This window comes from Nesoenas mayeri (genome assembly GCF_963082525.1).
Source record: "Nesoenas mayeri genome assembly, chromosome: 13".
NCBI classification, from domain to species: domain Eukaryota; kingdom Metazoa; phylum Chordata; class Aves; order Columbiformes; family Columbidae; genus Nesoenas; species Nesoenas mayeri.
In genome coordinates, this window is record NC_137550.1 from 439,593 (window position 1) to 457,512 (window position 17,920).

The window sequence follows — 17,920 nt, forward strand, 5'->3', positions numbered from 1 at the left end:
GTATAAAAGTTACCCATTTATAACAGATGAGAACGGCTGCTTAATCATACAAGATCACTATGTTGTTTACCTTGTTCAAAAGTCCTATGTGGAAGCCAGCAAATTCTTTTACATTCATTTCCGCCAGTCTCAGTGGAGATTCCCCAGTGATCCCTTGCAGCAGTTGCTTAAAATCCCTACTGTGTACCAAGGAGAGGCCACTGGAGTGGTTTTTCACTTTTATTCCAATTTCTTGTGGAACTTTCTTACCCACTGAACCTATTATCCGTTCCGACTCTATTTTTGTCTAAAATGGAATCACACCATGAGTTAAAGAATCAGCAGGCATTGCAGATTTCCAGTACAAAACACATAGTACATTAACAGAATAAAACCACAAATTTACTTCCCAACTACCTAACAAATGGGAGAACTACCTACTCAGGGATAGATTTGATTACATAGATTAAATCTCAAGAAAGAAATCCTAAAGTGCTAGCATATGGAAAAAATATTTAGCTAGTGTATCTAAATTTATCTGCCAGTAAGATGTCTGTGAACAGCCCTGATTTTGCTGCAGGTCTGCGACTCTTTTGTGTCCCTGAAAAGTAATCTTTAAAGGGAAAACATAAGAAATGGAAGGTGGGATGCCTTAGGTTACTGTAAAGTTGCATCTTAAACCAGTATTATTTAGATACAGTAACACAATTTCAGATTTTATTTTTTAAAACAACCTACGAACTAAGGTTTGCAGTATATGTTTGCAACAAGAAGTCGTGAAAGAAATTAGCTTCATCAGCGAGTTTCCAAAAACATATTACTTCTGTAATTAGCACAGATTTCTTATTATGGCTACAGATAATTTCACTGTATTAAGCTTTAACTGTGTTCAAAGTAAGATTTTCACACACTTGCAATACCTCCAAAAAAATCCCAACCAACCAACCCCCACATGACTGCAACCCGCTGCCCCCAGATCTCATCCTCTGCGGAGTTTGCGTCATTATCTGTGGGAAACCCTGAATTTAAGGACGGCAGGAACACAGCAGAACTCTGGAATTGCTCGTCCCTAATGCAGGAGCTTATAATGCATTCAACACATTTACGCTGTTTTATGTGCCGAGAATGTCTGTGAAAACCACAGTAGCCATCTCAAGCCATTCTAAGTCCATATTGCAGATAAATAATATGAATTTGCATATCATTAAGTTACTGAAATACCATAGGAAGTTTTACGGCTAGATAGATGCTCTGTCATTCAGGGGCTTTTGGAATTTATTTTGTGCATTCTTTAAGGAAGAGGATTTTTTTCTTGGTAATTTTAAAGACTGTGCTGCTTCCCCACTGACTTCCAGATATTAAACTACTGTTGTAAGAACCATTCGTGCTACGGAGGCACAGCTTTCGGACAGTTACTCCTGAAACAGCAGCCTCAACAAAGAGAAAAAGGTATCTAGGACTATTTCCCACCAGGTCACACTTAACACATGAAATGGATTTGACCTGAAGGAAAAAGGATGCTCAGATAGAAAGCTTGAACTATGATTTTGTTCCCTGTGAACAAGAACATACACTTTTTTGGGGAACATACACATTGCCAAGGCACGCATGGAAATAAACACGAGACTGAGAGCAAGCCTCTGCCTTCAGCTGGGAAGAACAACGGCAAGAGTCGTCATACATCCAATTAGTGATAAACTTTACAGTTTAAAGGTCTAGCAGTTACTTAAAACAGAGCTGAAGAGGTCTCCTTTGCACTCCCCTCCACTTACAGAAGGCACAATCTCTGGCTACAGAACCACTCTGGATTCATCCATATTTGCGGTGAAAATGCTCAATCTTCCATTATGCTGTACACCCATATGAACTCCCACAGGGATTAACTGCTTTGTAATGAGATTACCACAAACTAAATAGCAACGCACTTCTAATGGCAAAGGTTTTATCAATACTACCTGTTGGCTGAGTTTTTTAAGGTAAGAGATAACACTGTAACTAAGTCCACAATCTAAATTATCTGATATCAGATTTGGAGCTCCCATCATCCTTAGGGCTTTCTTTAATGGCTATAAGGAAAACAAAATACACAATAGTAAGAGAATAAGTCTTTAAAAAAAAATTTATAAGATCAATTACAGGAAGCTAAGGCACATAGATTAGTGCTCTAGCTTTTCCACTTTTGGCCACTAAAATTCAAGTCTATTTAGATAACGTGTGACATGAGTTTGGCAGTCTAACTAGCTCGCAACGGACATTTTGCCACATTCCCACGACACCACACAGCGCGGTGCCGCTGGCAATTTCCACTCAAAGGCTCAGTACCAGAATAGCCGGGATGATGCAAGTCCATATTGAGGTGCATTGTCCAAGCTACATGTAAGAGGTGACACGGTGCCTCCCCCCGGCCTTTGTTTGGCCCAGCCAGTTCTCTTAGCATCAGCTTCCCAAGTTCTAGCACTTCACCCACATTAGTAAACAGATAAATATGCATTTTCTTTATCAAGTTACAAATACAATGCCAATTTCAGTTTCTTTGAAGAATCTAAAGTACTTTCGATCAAAGCTTATTTAATAATGAACAGAAAACACATTTAGTATCTTAATAAAGTTACTATTATTCAGTATTACTAGAAATTAATTTCTTAAAAATGCTTGACCTGATCTACATACCTCTGCAAAGCAAAATGTTTGCTACCTAAAACATCATCATAATTAAGTAAACAAAATGTACTAGGAAGAGGTATGATGCACAGGACTCTGGTCACACCAGCCATTATACCCAGCAGGATGGAATGGGAAAAGGAACATACCAGTAAGTAGTAGGGAGGCATTGTTTTTAAGTAGTTGTCAAAAGCCTGTCGCCACTTCAGATTTGGCTTAAGTTTGTGAACCTTAAACAAGTCATCTGCAACAAGGAAAACAACAAAAGGAGGTTTCAATTATATAGTTCCAGACCATCAGCATTATCCAAAATTCACCGTGCCAAGTTTCCCCCCACTTTTTGCTCCCTCCACCCATCTCCCAGTGGGGCTTCCCCATAAAAACTGTGCTTAGCCTCAGGTTTGAAGGATTGTGAATCCCCAGTCCTAGCTGCAGTGGACAATCCAGAACAAGTCCTTGTCAGAGACAAACTTACAAGATACACCAGACAAATACCACACGCAACTACTAGCAGCATGGAAGGTGCAACAGGTCCACCTGGTAAGAGTTTCACCCCTCTCGCATCATCAAGGACTCCCTGTATCTGATCAAACCAACTACATTAACTGGTTTTTATTTCCATGTTTTGTTTAGGCTGTATGATGAGTTCTGGTCTCCAATGAACACGTTCTTGGGCAGCAAAGGGAAAGAAAAAGAAATGAGAGCAGGGAACCCTTGTGGTCAGCTTTGCTGGACTGCGCTGACAACAGCCCTGGCTGCCTCCTGCCGCAGCAGCAAACTCTCGCACAGGCAGAGACAAGAGACAGTCATCAGCTACAAAAACTGCTGCTGTTTAAGAGAAGGGCAACCAGACAGATTATTTCCTTTGGATACCGTTTTAGAAATCCCTTGCTCGCACTACAGGTGTGCATACGGCCATTTAGGAGTCACCGAGATGAAGGATTTGCTGTGCATGCTATAAACTGTGACAGTGACCTCTAAACATCAAAAATGAACACAATATCCTGCAATTTGTCACTTTAAATTATGAATTACCAGTTTAGATCAAGTTTCTCCTTAGTAAGGCTGTAGCATGCTGGTAAAATGAGGCTAATAGAAGGATCTGCAGGACTGGGGGAAGGGATGTCCAAAAATTAACTGGAGAGAGCTGTAGGAGACAGAGATGCACAGAAGAGGGTGTGCGAAAGACAGATGCAGCAAGAAAATTGTTTTCTCTAGATTGAGCTTTCAGGAATATGTATTTGGAGAAGAAAATTTAACTTGCGTGGTATTCTGCACAAATCGAACAGATGTTAAGATAGGATTTTCCAAGTTCTCATAGTCAAATGACACTTAATTACAGGTATTTTCCAAACTAAATGAAATCTGTACCACACATATAATCCACACTACAGATGCTAATTGTTCTCTTTCCTGGCCTGAAGGAAGTGAGGGGGGAGTTTGAGAGGACAAGTTAGAGCTCCATTTAAAATCTCAATATACCACATGCTTAGCACTATTATCCAAAAGAACCCGTGATGATATCATGACATATGGCAAATATAAAATAACAACAGTTCTTATCTTATAGGCCTATCAGCACTTTGCAGCAAAATGGAAGTTAAACTATAACCCTCTCTCAAAATTCAAAATGAAAACAAAAAACCTGAAATGTAAAATGTTTGGTATTATATACGTTCTAATATTTTCAAGAGCTGGTTATGAGTACAGCTTGAACCTTGAACCCCTTATCAGCACTTTATTACTGTCTCAGCTCTTGCACTGGGAAGGCTGGACCAGGTTACAACCACTCCAGTTGGACTGCACAGCCACTCTTGAATGGCACAGGCCTTCATAACACTCAGCTAGTTACGATTCTTAATCCACAGCAGAGCTGCAGTCTGAGAATTCGAATGCAGAACCACCTCCCTGATCTTTGTTATCCAAGTAAGAATTTCTCAAATCTAAGTAGATCTTCAAAGATTTGTCTATTTAAAACGAGAGCCTCCCCACAGCACAAACTTGCTGCAGGAACTCGACCCTCTAAAAGGCAGACGGTCATGGTGGTACAGCCACAAGTTTCAGAGCGAACATCAGTGTCAACATCTTACCTGCCTGTCGCAAGAGTTTTGAGACGCATGGTCAGCAGATTGCAACACAGGCACCCGAAATGTATTTTCTCCACTGTGCCCTCGGCTGCACATCACCAATCATTTACGTAAATAAGCAACCAGACAATAATCCAGTTAACTATGTCTTTCACAGATTAAGTCCCAAACTTTTGGAGATTTAGTTTTAATCTATTCATTTTCAGATACTACTCTCTGTACAGTCCATTTATGCAGAATTCTTTTTGATTCTAAACTCAGAGGAAGCTAAAAGCACTGGATAATTGGGAACATGGCACTAAAAACCACTAGGAAAGGGCCACAAGCTGCAACAATTCAAGAGATCAAGTAAAACTACAGACAGACCAGTTAATTTAAAACCGTGTTGCAAAGTCTTTATCCACTTCAGGTTAACATACACAACAACCAAATTGTGACAAATTGGACACCAATACACATCTTTAGCAGCCAGTACCATGTATGGGGGCTTGACGCACTTTCAAGCTTGATGAACAGTATATGAACAAAAGAAAAAATAGCATGAGAGAGAGAATGGTCAGCGGGTAATTTTAGTAGTTAATCTGGAGTCTAATTAGACGAACCATTCACGCAACAACAGTCTCGTTGTGATAACTTGCATCATGTAACCCAAAGTAAAAACTTACACTTTTAAAATCACCACTCACAATAAATTCCACCTGAGTAAGTACACCACCATTCATTCCCTGCTGAGTCCTGTAATTCTCTGAGCTTTCTAATTCCTCTGCACTAATAGAGACAGCCCGTTGGTGTAAGCAGTTGAGACTCAGGATCTTACATTCATGGAAAGCAGTATCCTTCCCTGCCTTCCTACCAACCTCGCCAAAAATACAGCACTACAATGCAAAATAGCATCCACCATTAAAAAAAGGTATTGTGGTGATGTTTTTCTGCTGATGCAAAATGTCTGGCTCTGCCTCCCAGTGCCACAGCTTGCTATGTCCACATCTGAAAGGCAGCTTTTGGTTTCCAATATATAAAATCATTACTTTCAGGTTCTCTCAAGGAGCCTGTAAAAGCAAAGGAAACTGTCCATGCTGCAGTCCTTCACAGGTAGATGTTTTCTAAATGCTCATCCTTCTGCATATTTAGACCCACAGAGAAAGGCTATTAAATGAATAATCAGTCACTCCTACTGCCCAGCCGTGCCTGCTCTCCCACTAACACAGATCTCCTCGGATCAGCCATGGAAACACCCTGGGCAGGGCCGGAGCATTCAGTACACTTCACCTTTGCTAAGCTCTCACTCTGACCCCTCGTTTGACTTCTACTTTATGAACCTGGCTGTACAATTGTTTCTAGATAGAAGAATGCCTGAAGCACAACAGCTTTGCTAGCATCAGCTAAAGCCAACAACCCTTCAAGAGGAAATTTCTATAATCCATGGGCCAAACATATTCAGCACCCAAGTGTGTCAGTATCTGTGTAGTTCTGTCTCCAGAAGCCGGCCTCCCACTGACAAGAGCTGCAGCCCACCAGCCCCAGCTGGTCCTGCTGCCTCCCCGGCCTTTCCTGAGAGAGCAACAGGGAGCTGCTCAGCTGCAGCAGCACATCACACATGGTGTGTCTCACCTCTGCAAAACACCTAGAGACCACAATTTTTGTCAGACAACCAGTTTACCATAGCACATGGGTCAGGTTAACACATGGACGGTGCGGTTTCACTGTTTTATGAAGTCTCAGTAACTGGCTCCTTTCCCTACATAGCTGCACATTCTAAAAGCAGACCCAATTATGTTACAAGCCAGAAGAGGCTACAGCATCGCCAAATCCATTATTGCAGAAACTGAGAAATAAATCAGCAAATCTACAGGATGAGGTACAATTTACCTTCTTCAGTCACAGACCATTACAACTTGTTCTCAGTTTGCTCTGCAAGCTTCCTCATGCATGCCTCTCTCACCTGTCTCTTACATTATTTTCCAGTCACAGAATTAAAACTTCCCCTGCTCAAAAATGCAGAAGGAACACAAAAATGCAAGAAAAAATTTCTTAAGCATCTCGCTATCTGTTTACAAAGCTGAACACACATAAGCCACTTGATAAGCCATTACAAAAATACAGTTGTAAAGTGGCTTTGGATTTGTCTCCAAGAGTCACTAGAAGGAAGGGAGAGAGATTATTTGCAGTACTACCCCAAAACAAGTCCTGTCCTCCAACACAATGTTCTACCATAGGGCAGCAGCCACCAGAACCTCACTGATGCACCAGTATGGGTAGCAGTGGCTGAACGGAGCAGACTTGTGGGCTTGGGAGTTCTCACATCCTTTATAATCTGGGTGAGAGCAATGAAAGGTTGGTTTTACACAGGCAAATCACAGTCCTCTGCTGATCCATCAGTAGCCACTGTTGGTATGCACTAAGACAGACATGAGGAAGGGTTAAAAACAGAAACAACCCCTACCTACCACAGAGACTAACACAGACTCAGTATTTTTTTAAAACATCTACAAATGCTGCTTATCATCATAGTCATTTTCTGTACTACTGCTAAGCAGAAAAGGGGCCAGATCTGCTTTCCTGTTTTATGTATATTCCACAAAACTTAATTCCACCATGCCTTAAAGACCAAGGATAAACAAAGTCCTGGAACAAGATTCGAACGTAACACTTTGTGTATGTGTATTAACAATATGGAATTTGTGTTCTAGAGAAAACATCCACTTTACAGATCAGGCAACATGGAAGCTCTGCATTTTCCTTTAAAGAGCCTTCAGAAATTGAAGATGTGGCATACCAGGTGAGTAAACTGCAGAACAGAGCTACATAGACCGAAAAATGCCTTTCTCAAAAGAGTAGGAAGAGCTTTATGCCCCTGCAAAAAAAGGTAGGGGGAAGACAAGAGCTGCCAGGGAAGACACAGCAGAACTGCAGATGTCAACATCAAAATGAAGAGGGCAATCAATTTAGTGTCAGTGATGGCTTTTCAGCTAGTGGACCTGCTGCAGTAATTCAGTACACACAAACTCACAGAAACTCTAAATTAGTCTAGCAGTATCCTCCTGCACACTTTAGGACAATTATTAGGCTACATGGATGACTATGTGACATTCAAATTATCAGCAAGCCCAAATTTCTTCTGTTTTGTTTTATAACCAGGATCATGGAAAAGCATTCCTGAACTGTGTTTTTTTTCTAGAAATGAACATAAAAATCCTGTGTAAGATAGTAAGAGTCAATGTTAATTCTCTTGATCTCCACTGTTATTCTCTATGACTAAACACACCCACAAAAACCAAAACCAAAAAAGCCTTACAGCATCTACAACTGAAAGGGTTCGTAGCACCCCAGGAAACTCTTCTCTCTGCCATTACCTTTAGATCAGAACCCCAACTGCCACTATTGTTATGGCAGCTATTGACACAGCACCTTTTCACACTACCTTTCCTGTAGCAAGTAATTTCATTGTGAGAGTGAAAAAAAAACCAACCAAACACTGGTCCTTTGGGCAGGGAAGAAATGTAGACTGTTTCACCACTCAGTTCCTCCTTACTGCTCTAAATTGCGTCAGGGAATTCCCTCTTCCCAACACCCATGACAAACACTGCATCTGATCTTCCAGTAAAAAATTAGCTGCTACAAGAGCAACTGCAAAACCTGGATACACCACACCCTAAATGAGGGAAAAGAATGGAGGTTGAAGCTTACTCCAGGTTAAGGAAGAGGCTACGTGTCTAGGAGGTGAACAGCATCAAACATGCACTGGAAGCAGGTAGCTCTCCTCCTCTGCTGGAGAGAAAAAAAGGGAGAGGGGGTATGAAAATCCTCTCCTCCCAAATTATGTTAAAGAGTTTGCAACATTCTCTACTCTCTGATCTCCATTATTTTATAATGTCTCAAACTAAGGCAGAACACCAACCATTATTGTTTTTCTTTTACTCTGAAGTAGCTGCACTGGCCATCCAACGTAAATGTGTTACCTACCTAACAACGGAAGTAAAACAGGATAGTTGTAAGGCATCACAAAGAGGTTTACACAGGTTAAAGTAGTGCTTGCTTTTAAATACCCAAACGGATGGCCAAGTTCGCTGTATTTTCCACTGCTACTCACAAATACCTGATAAAGAATAAGAGATATCACTGTGTTAGAAGAATATGAAGAATATTAAGCATGGGGCATTTCAAAATTAAAATCACTCTGAACCCAACTGTATTAAGACAGCAAGTTATCAAGAAGAGCCAAGTTTGGGGGTGCACGCATCAGGACGAACACATATTTAGATTCTGCAGTCACAACGCTATGACATGCATTTAATGCACCCCTCAGTGTGCACATGCTCTTCACAGTATAATCCTTAGTTCTTTATTGAAACTCCTTTGAAGAGATGCTCTGAAGTTTTTGAAATTGTTTAAAATAGGATAGGGGATATTTGTTGAAGGTATGCTAAAAACCAATCTATTTGAAGTTAGTCTTCTGACTCATGAAATACCATGACTACAATTTATAACACTGATAAAAGAAAACTGCAGCTTTTTAAGCAGAAAAATTAAGCAAAACAAACAAATATTCAAGAAACGTCTTTTAACTATGCCAAGCACCAACATTCTTAGCATTGATTCTTTTTATTTTTAAGTATACGTATGGGGGTATTAACTTTGAAAAGCAATCCATGCAAATAATTATTTCAACAGGATAAAGATGGCACATATTCTTAGTGAGACAGTCAAAATAACCCATATCTAACCAATCAGTTTTCCTAAAGCAAAGTAAACCTTGCAGTAAAAAGGAAATAGAGCATAAGGAACAGGGTTTGCTACATGGTTTCTATGACAATGAGCCTATTTCTCTAGTTTGGGTCTCATATCTAGCTGGAAGAAAAGCAATTTTGGAAAAACAGCAGAGTAATTTAATAACTTAGGTGGCAAATAACGTACCTATGACTGCTTAAAAGGACATTTTTAAAATTAGCTTATTAAAAGTAACTTCAATTTTTATGCTGAATATGTTTGTTGTATTTTCAGTTAAGTTGTAATATTTACTAGGGGAATGAAACAGACACCTCCACACCCATCTTTACAGCTAAAGTATCATACAGACTGCTGGCATACATATTACGCTATTCTTTACAAGAGCACCATTGAGAAGGGAATTACAAGCCTTATTTTACAGCGGATACAAAAACAAGTCACTTATCCAAAAATCACAACAGGAGTGTGTGAAAAATGATTTCAGCAACAGAACTTGGACCTCTTCAAGGCCAGTCTAGTCAACAAGATCAACAGCTGCAATCCAATTCCCATCAGCAGTTTCAGCCATCTAGTGGAAATTATTTGCAGCTGTTGATTAGGTAAAATGATGGAAACTAGTGCTAGGCTTTCCCTGTAAGCAAATGGAAGCCTACAGAGAATTTCAATTTAGCCAAGAACGAAACCTGCGGGACACATTTCTTAGCAAAATGAGATGGACCTAGAAACAGAATTAAATGAGCCTGTAGAGGGATCACTCACTGATTCCTGATAATTCTGTTAGAAAGGAGGTAACTGAAACCTTGATATGTTTCTTCTCATCAAATGCAGAGTCTGCAACCACACCCCAATTCTCCAGGCTTACCAAGACTGAAGTACCTTAGGATCGCCATTACATTTCTAGAATCAAATAAAGGGCAAATACCTGCCAGCAGGTATGGGGAGACTTTCGTTCCAAGATGTACTGTGTTAAGGGTGAAGGCTCAAGCTCATACTTGTCAAATGGAAGCTTGTCTATCACCATTGGCTCACAATCGACACAGGAGAACCTCACGACAGGGTGAGCTGTGCGTGGAGGCTAAAAGGAAGGGGGAAAAGAGTATCAATGGTCTAGTATTTATGGTAAACAAATTAATTCTATTAAGAAGACTCATAAGCAGATATTTTACCATCCCATAGGCTTAAACTCACAGTTCCCACAATTTCCTTTAAAAGAGAAAAGATACAAGCTCACACGATATAGATTAACTAAATATTTCTTGAACTTAAAAAAAGCCACACACTGATACACACATTCTTACCACCAAGAGAAAAACACTGTTAATGTTCAACTATTTCTGTTCATATTTAAAAGCCTCTATATGTCAAGCTATAATAACACAAATAAGTTTAAAGAAAACTTCAACTCGGCTTCCCAGCTTGATGTTCACAGGATTAGAGATGTGAAACCGCGCTCACTTCACAAAGGACATCACAAGATATTCCCTGCAAGTCTGATTTTTTCCACCCCCGTCTTGAATTGGGGGTTTGGGGAATAGCCGGACTGTACCTTGAGGACTTACAAAGTACAGAAACAGAATGTGCCTAACAAGAGAGATGGTTAGAAAGGCCCAGGATGGCACACCAAATGTATGATCATTTCAGTAAGAAAAGGAGCAATTAATGCTGTTTGCTCCTAATTTTCTGGATGGGGTAGCTCTTGTGTTTCAGTTTTAATTCTTCCTGCTAGTGAAGGAAGAGTCCATACACGAACTAATACTTAGTAGAGAAAACACAGCTGATCTATCAAAACCAAATACTCTTTTTCCATGTAAATGCATTTTATAAATCTTTGCTTAAAATTTAATTAGCTCACTATGATTTGTGGTACGTGAAGTAATTTATAGTTAAATTTCATGATCTTTTAAAATCCATTTACCAAATTAATTATATGAAAATAAACCTTCCGGATGCAAAAAACATCACAGCATCCAGTATCTACATTAGATTATACCATTCTGTTTTAAAAACAGCTTTAATTACCCTTTAAAATCAACGTCAGATCCCATCAATAAACAAAGTAAAAAAACTACAGTAGCATTCACTTTTAGTCTGTTTATTTAGGTGTAGAATCCTTCTTTCAGTTCTTATTTTACTTACCAGTGTTGGTGAATTCTGATCAGGCCAAAAAGATTCTGGGATTGGCCAATGTCCAACAGGAACACCCGTTTTAGGGTTAGGCCGGACATAAATGAGTTTATGACAACTATGCCACGGCTGAGAAGCAAATGAATTGATGGGTCTGGATGAATCAACAAGTCCATCTAAAATTTAAACAAAGCAAAATTTAAAAAAAAAAGAAAATAAAAAGCTCCATGCATGCATTTTTCTCCTAGAAAAATTTCTGCACTAGCAACCAAGACGATGTTTCATTACAATTGTTTCCAAGACATACAGATCTTTACATCAGTGGTCGATAAAACCTATATATTAAAATGTAGAACAGCATCATCTGAGAAATAATAACACTTTCCACTTTCCCACATCTACCCTTCTGTTCCTGTGGCACGGCCATTCGGTAATTCATCCACCAAGGAATACTCACATACTATGGAAAACACTATCTGCTTCAGCTTAGTACTTTGACATAGAACTGATAGGCAACAACAAGCCTAATATTTTTAGTCCCGCTGCACCTGTAAAGACTGGTAATTTGCACTTCCAGTCTTTATAAACTAAAATTAAAAACCAAACAAACCAACCACACAAATTTCACCCGTCTTTCTGCCACACAGGAAAACATTTGGGCCAACAGACACAGGAATTTGCTGAGGTGCAGTCCTGAGCAGCATTATAGCAAAGCCTTCCAATAAAATTACATTTAAATAAGCAAAAGGAGAAGAAAATACAGACGGCAAGAAAAAGATGATTTAAAAATGAAAGGAGGAATAAAGCTGGCTGTGCTGGGATGCTCAGGGGAACCGAAAAGCTATTATGTTTCTGACATTCCAGGAACATCCTCATTTCCTAAATATGAACTGGTCAGCTCTGTCTCCTTCCTTTCAGCCATGAATTTCTGCAAATGTGAAAAACTGCTCCACATTAACAGTGCATCTTCCCCTTTCCTGTTATGTACTTTACTGACAGCTTGCAAAATGATTCCTTGTTCTTTGCACACAATTTTTCACTTACACCTGAAAACATCCAACTGAAACTTCCTGTGTTGTCATCAATTAGCAGAATGAAAAAGTACGGAAGATTAAGCATTGGGATTAGAGAAGCTGAAGTGTTTAAATACACTAGTCCTGGATTTAATGATTTTAAAACCACGTTTTGGCAATACTAATTCAAACTTCACTACTTCCTGCAAACATTCACTTTCCTCAGCCCCCCCAAAGAGGCAGAGCTAGCCAGCAGGTAGATCATCCATGCAAATATGTGCAAACTACCGCTTCTAAAAATATAACAAAGACTGATCATAAATGTAAAACTATTCAAAAGCTATGAGCAACACAGCCATTACGATTTGGGGCATTTAAAGGGATATCAGAGCACCATCACTGAAGCATATAAGCTTCACAACTTATTTGCTTTTTTAGAATATATTAGGCACTCAATGCATTCTGTACACTACAGTGAAAAGCTGGCAGGAAGGACACCAAAGACATTTAAGGACATTTGCATGCATACAAAACATTATTTCTTGAATACTGGGGAGGAAAAACACAACAGTTACTGTACCTTCTCCAATAGGAGCTGGATCTGGTCCTGACTTTTCGAAGTTAATAACAACTCCACTTTGGACTTTTTGAACTAGAGATTCTAAACATTGATTCAACATTCTTTGTGTCCGAACGCAGTAAGAACGACCTATTCAAGAGATAAATCACACCGAGAAAATGAGAGCAAGTCTGGAGTAATCTTAACGATCAAAGGTGTTTTATTACTTAAGTCACACTGCCAAAGCTTTCAGTCTTATTCAAAACAACACCAAACCGTGTACAAGTTTATGTAAACATACTTCTCAATGCAATACAAGCAAAAAAACAAAATCCCACAAAACCAAACAAAACCAACCAAACAAACAAAAACCCACCAGAAAAAACCCAAAACAAAACACCACACCAACCTGCTGAGCTTTTATTCATTAGTAAAAAAGGCCATTAAGGTTAAATCGAGCTGGTCCAAGTTCATAAAGGCCCTTGAGAATGCCTGATTTCACCAAGACAATGTAATTTATCTGCTTTTGTCTACCCAAACCTTGCCAGCTCCTGCACACACCTGAACTTCCCCCTCCCACACAACGTTTTCTTAGAGTATTAAAACAATTCTGATCAACATCCCACAGGACAGGCTTCAGAATTACGATTCAATTTAGCTTATTTGTCCTGCAGCAGAATTAACTACTCAATAATACCTGTCCTACTCAATTCAACATTTAAATAAAAATCTCATAACTGAGCAAAGCCAACCTCTGGAAGGACAATCTAAGACATTTTCCAATCCATCTTACTGGTGTATTAAGAAAATGCTCTCACACCTTCAAGATCTGAAATAGGCATGTTGTTTTATTCTGAAGTTTTCCTGTGCTACTGGAAACTAAGCACAAAAAGCTCCACACACCTTCACAGACACACCAATTCAGATGGAGAAAAAAGCAAGAGGTAAAGCTGAATCAAAAGGAAAAGTAGTATTTTAGATGTGAACCAATCAGTAACATGCAGTTACCTCCTGTAACTTCACACATCTGTGTGATGGCAGATTCATCGGTGGGCACACTCCCCAGCTGCTCTGGTTCGGCAGCTGCAGCTCCTGGCAAACGCAGCACCAGAGCGAACAGCCTTTGATCCCAACGGAACGGTTCTTTGGTGAGTTCACTTCCAGGCAAAGGAGAATTCAAAGGAAGATGAAGCTAGTCAAAAAAAGATTGAAGAACATCTTCAAGTATTTGACAAACCATCTAAAAACGTAATATCCAAACTCATTCGTAACTCTGCAAAGGACTCCATTCTCCTATCCACTAATTTATAGTCTGAAAACCCATATATAGGCTATGAATTTAGGGGTTGGGCAATGACAGTATAGCTAGTTTCTGTTCTCTATAAAACAGGTTAATGAAGCAGAAGTACTATTAGCAGGAAAAAAAGCATCTTTATTTCAGCATAGCGTCAACTTGCAAGACCATAACTTGAAAGAATTTATTGCAAGTTTACCTCCTCTTGAACTCCAGCGGTATTTGTCAGTTTGTTTCCGTCTGTGATAGTAATCAAAATAGATGGTTCCAAAAAGAATGGATTCCTTCCCTAGAAACAAAAGCACAGGAACGCCAAGAGTAACCTTAACACTCAGTTATAGGCTTATATTTTTGTCATTATAAAATAAAAAGCAAGATGAGCAATCTTTCAAAATAATCCTGTAATTTTCCTTCAATAGGTGTGGAGCCATACAGGACCATACAAGGTATGCTACTCCAGGCATTCACACACACTCTAAAGACATTTTTAGAATTATTAGTCTTTTTTCCTCCAGTAATGGTGTGAAACCACTCTAGCCCACAAAAGCAGTACATACATTGGTAATAATATCATGGTAACAGCGGGGCAAGAAACAGAGTACTTTTAACTGGGCCCTTCAAACGTGGGAGAGAGAAAGTCAGGATGTTCACTACAGACACCACAAAACTGCAAAGCAGATTCACTGCCATCCATCGTACAAACTCCCATATAGCAACTGTGTGTCTATGGTCAGGGTTGTTTATAGGACTGCTTCCTTTGCAGCTCAATAAGGGAAAAAGCGCTAGTATATCCCAGGGTATGTCCAGTACACATAATAAGAAAGACCAAAAAAAAAAGTTCACAGTTTGACTTTTAACACACAGCTATCCAACATTTGAAAAAAACAGGAAAAACACAAAACCAAACTTGAACCACCAAAATCCCTCCCTATAGTTTCAAAAGACACAGAAAAATAAGACAGAAGACCAGAAACAGATTTGTTACCTGTCCATAGTTGTCTATTCCAGACACTAATCTATTGAGATTTAACAAGTCAAACGATGACCTGAGTGCCTGACCAAGGGTTGTTAGTCCTGAAGCCTGAAGATTCTTCAGTTCATTCATAAACGTTGCATGGTTTTCCTTCCATCCAGCCTGTTACATAAAACAAAAAAAGCTTATTAGTTATTTTAGCAACAAACTGCAATCAACTGTAAGTTGTCATTGATCTCTTCTCACCAAAAATTACATTATATTCCTGATCAACAGGTACACTGCATCACTTACATGCTACACACACCTAATCCATGTATGCACAACTTGATGTGAAACATACGGTTAAGTCCACAAGAGGAGACTCACAAAACACGCTGTCCAGTATTTGAAAAAAAAATTGCAAATACCCATCTCTTACCATAAAAACTGCTGTAGTTGTGATGCACTTAATAGAAGTATTTGGATTTAGCATGTGCATATTATATTAGACAAAACTGTCAAATTTGGGAATCAGAAATGCAGCTGCCAAAGTAGCAGCAATAATAAAATCAAGATACATGCAGCATAATGGTGCTGCTTCTTCTGACCTGTCTCCATTCTCCTATCATCCTTGCTTCCATAAACTGAGGCTGGAAGGAAAGAAAGGATGCACTTGCAACGTGTACTAACACAGGAGTTAAAAACCTAACGGCAACAGTTAAAAAGAAGAAAAATACAGATGTAATAGTAAGTGTGACTACCATCTTTGCTCCCTGCTCACAACCTCCCCTTCCCACAATTGCCCCAAGCAGGAAGCAGGCAAGTATATCAATTTAGTAGGGAAAAAAAATACCATTATCAGCTGTATTTAACAGTACATGACTCCTGCTCAACTTTTCCATTTTTCTTGTACTTCCTCCCAGCCCAGCGCCCCCAAGCTCAGTTCATGCCTTTTATTAAACTATCAAGCACCCCCTGTCACTGCTGCATTACAAACCCCTCCTTGGTATTTCATGCCAGCCCTCTAGCTACATTCTTCTGTCCTTTACTGCCCAACATACAGCTCTCCATGGAGCAGCTGCAAACATCCCACAGAACACAGAACCAAATCACTGTTCAGAGTGTCTCAGTATCACCGCTTGAAATTTTGGAGGCCTTGGAAAAAAGGAGACTGTATCTCTGCTGAGTTCTCAGGCCTAAGTTAAGAGGGCTTCCTTTCCCAATGAGGAATTATAGTATGAAGATACAACAAAACCACTTTTTCATCAAGCTTAGCTCCCTGAACCAGTTCTTCAAGCTTTAGAGAAGTACATGGGAGACAGAACACCCGGCAATCAAGCAAAGAAACAACACTTTCAGCCGGACTGGCCCAGCTTTATCATGGCACTTAAAGCTCAAAGGAACAGTCCAGTTGGATCAGCTGGGTAATTCTCAATAAAACCCTAACAACACCCACTCCGAACCACGGCTTAACAAAATACAACAAAACACAGCATCTCATTGGCTGAGCCACAGCAATTCCTCACACGTGCTGGCAGCCCAAGGCAGGAATAAAGTGCAATCACAGGGTCACTGCTTTGGAGGAAGAGCGACTTAGTTAATTATCTTTTTTCTGAGTAAGAGAACACCAAATCCCCACAAGATCATTTGTGTTATCCTAAAAGAAGTTTGTCTTAAAACAATTTAAGTGAGCAATTACAAAAATCTTTTAACATGAATTCTATAAACCTCAGATGTAGGTGAAACTGGTTCATTTTGCCTGGTAAAAACACCAATCAAGTTGAGTTCAGGCTGTAGCTGAGAAAGTGTTTTCCAAAGACTGCTCTTTGAGTTACTCTGTTGCAAAAGCACGGGTGGGAATAAAACATTTACAAAGGAAACACTATTCCCACATTACAACTCTTGATTTGAGCTCTAATGAATTTAAGAGTATTTCTGTGTAAAATAAACAGTAACATTCTTCACCAATATCTGGAGATGCTATTTTCCCATTCTGAAAACGTTTGCTCGGCTTCCAACTCCTACTGTGTTTGATGCAGCTGTAACGTGGTCAATTGCCTACAAAATACACAATATGAAATACGAATACAAAATACACAAAATGCCTTTTTCCCCTGGGCATAAAGTTAATCTGCAGCTACAAGGAGCAGCTGATCACCACCGGTTTGCCTTCTAAGAAAATTATTTTCCATCTTGCAGCCTCTCACAGGATCTTTTAAATAAAAAGAGTAATACCAAAGAACTTCTCATTAAGAGAACAAGGGCAGCAAATGCAAGATTTCCTCATTCCATATCCAATTTTAAATAAATGTCTGATTAGTTAATGTACTACATTCTCTACCTTATCTACCTCAAAGCAAGCTTCTTGAATCAAAGCCACCAGAATTAATGACAAGGTCTACTTCTGGAAAATGTTTTTTTCCAGAATAACTCAAGCCAATGTATATAATTAAAAATGTATTTCAGGGACAGAAACTCAAGCCCCAAAGAAATCTGCATATTCTCCTCTCCATATATACA

General features: G+C 39.4%; 1 protein-coding gene across 6 annotated transcripts in view; it reads right to left on the bottom strand.

Moving 5' to 3' along the window:
* Positions 1-17,920, bottom strand: part of LOC308045581 (integrator complex subunit 6-like) — a 37,955-nt gene that overhangs the window by 4,986 nt on the left and 15,049 nt on the right. For 4 of the 6 annotated variants that reach the window (XR_013922801.1, XR_013922802.1, XM_080352917.1 and 1 more), the window contains 10 exons: positions 15,431-15,580; positions 14,645-14,734; positions 14,160-14,343; positions 13,173-13,301; positions 11,592-11,755; positions 10,378-10,530; positions 8,691-8,823; positions 2,790-2,884; positions 1,935-2,045; positions 71-286 (listed from right to left, as the gene is read on the bottom strand). Coding sequence is in view for 4 of the 6 variants with exons in the window: in XM_080352917.1 (XP_080209043.1) it covers positions 71-286; positions 1,935-2,045; positions 2,790-2,884; positions 8,691-8,823; positions 10,378-10,530; positions 11,592-11,755; positions 13,173-13,301; positions 14,160-14,343; positions 14,645-14,734; positions 15,431-15,580 (1,425 nt within the window). In the remaining 2 variants the exon portion in view is untranslated. The remainder of the gene's footprint in view (positions 1-70; positions 287-1,934; positions 2,046-2,789; positions 2,885-8,690; positions 8,824-10,377; positions 10,531-11,591; positions 11,756-13,172; positions 13,302-14,159; positions 14,344-14,644; positions 14,735-15,430; positions 15,581-17,920) is intronic. The other 2 variants (XM_080352919.1, XM_080352920.1) reach the window with 1 other exon arrangement.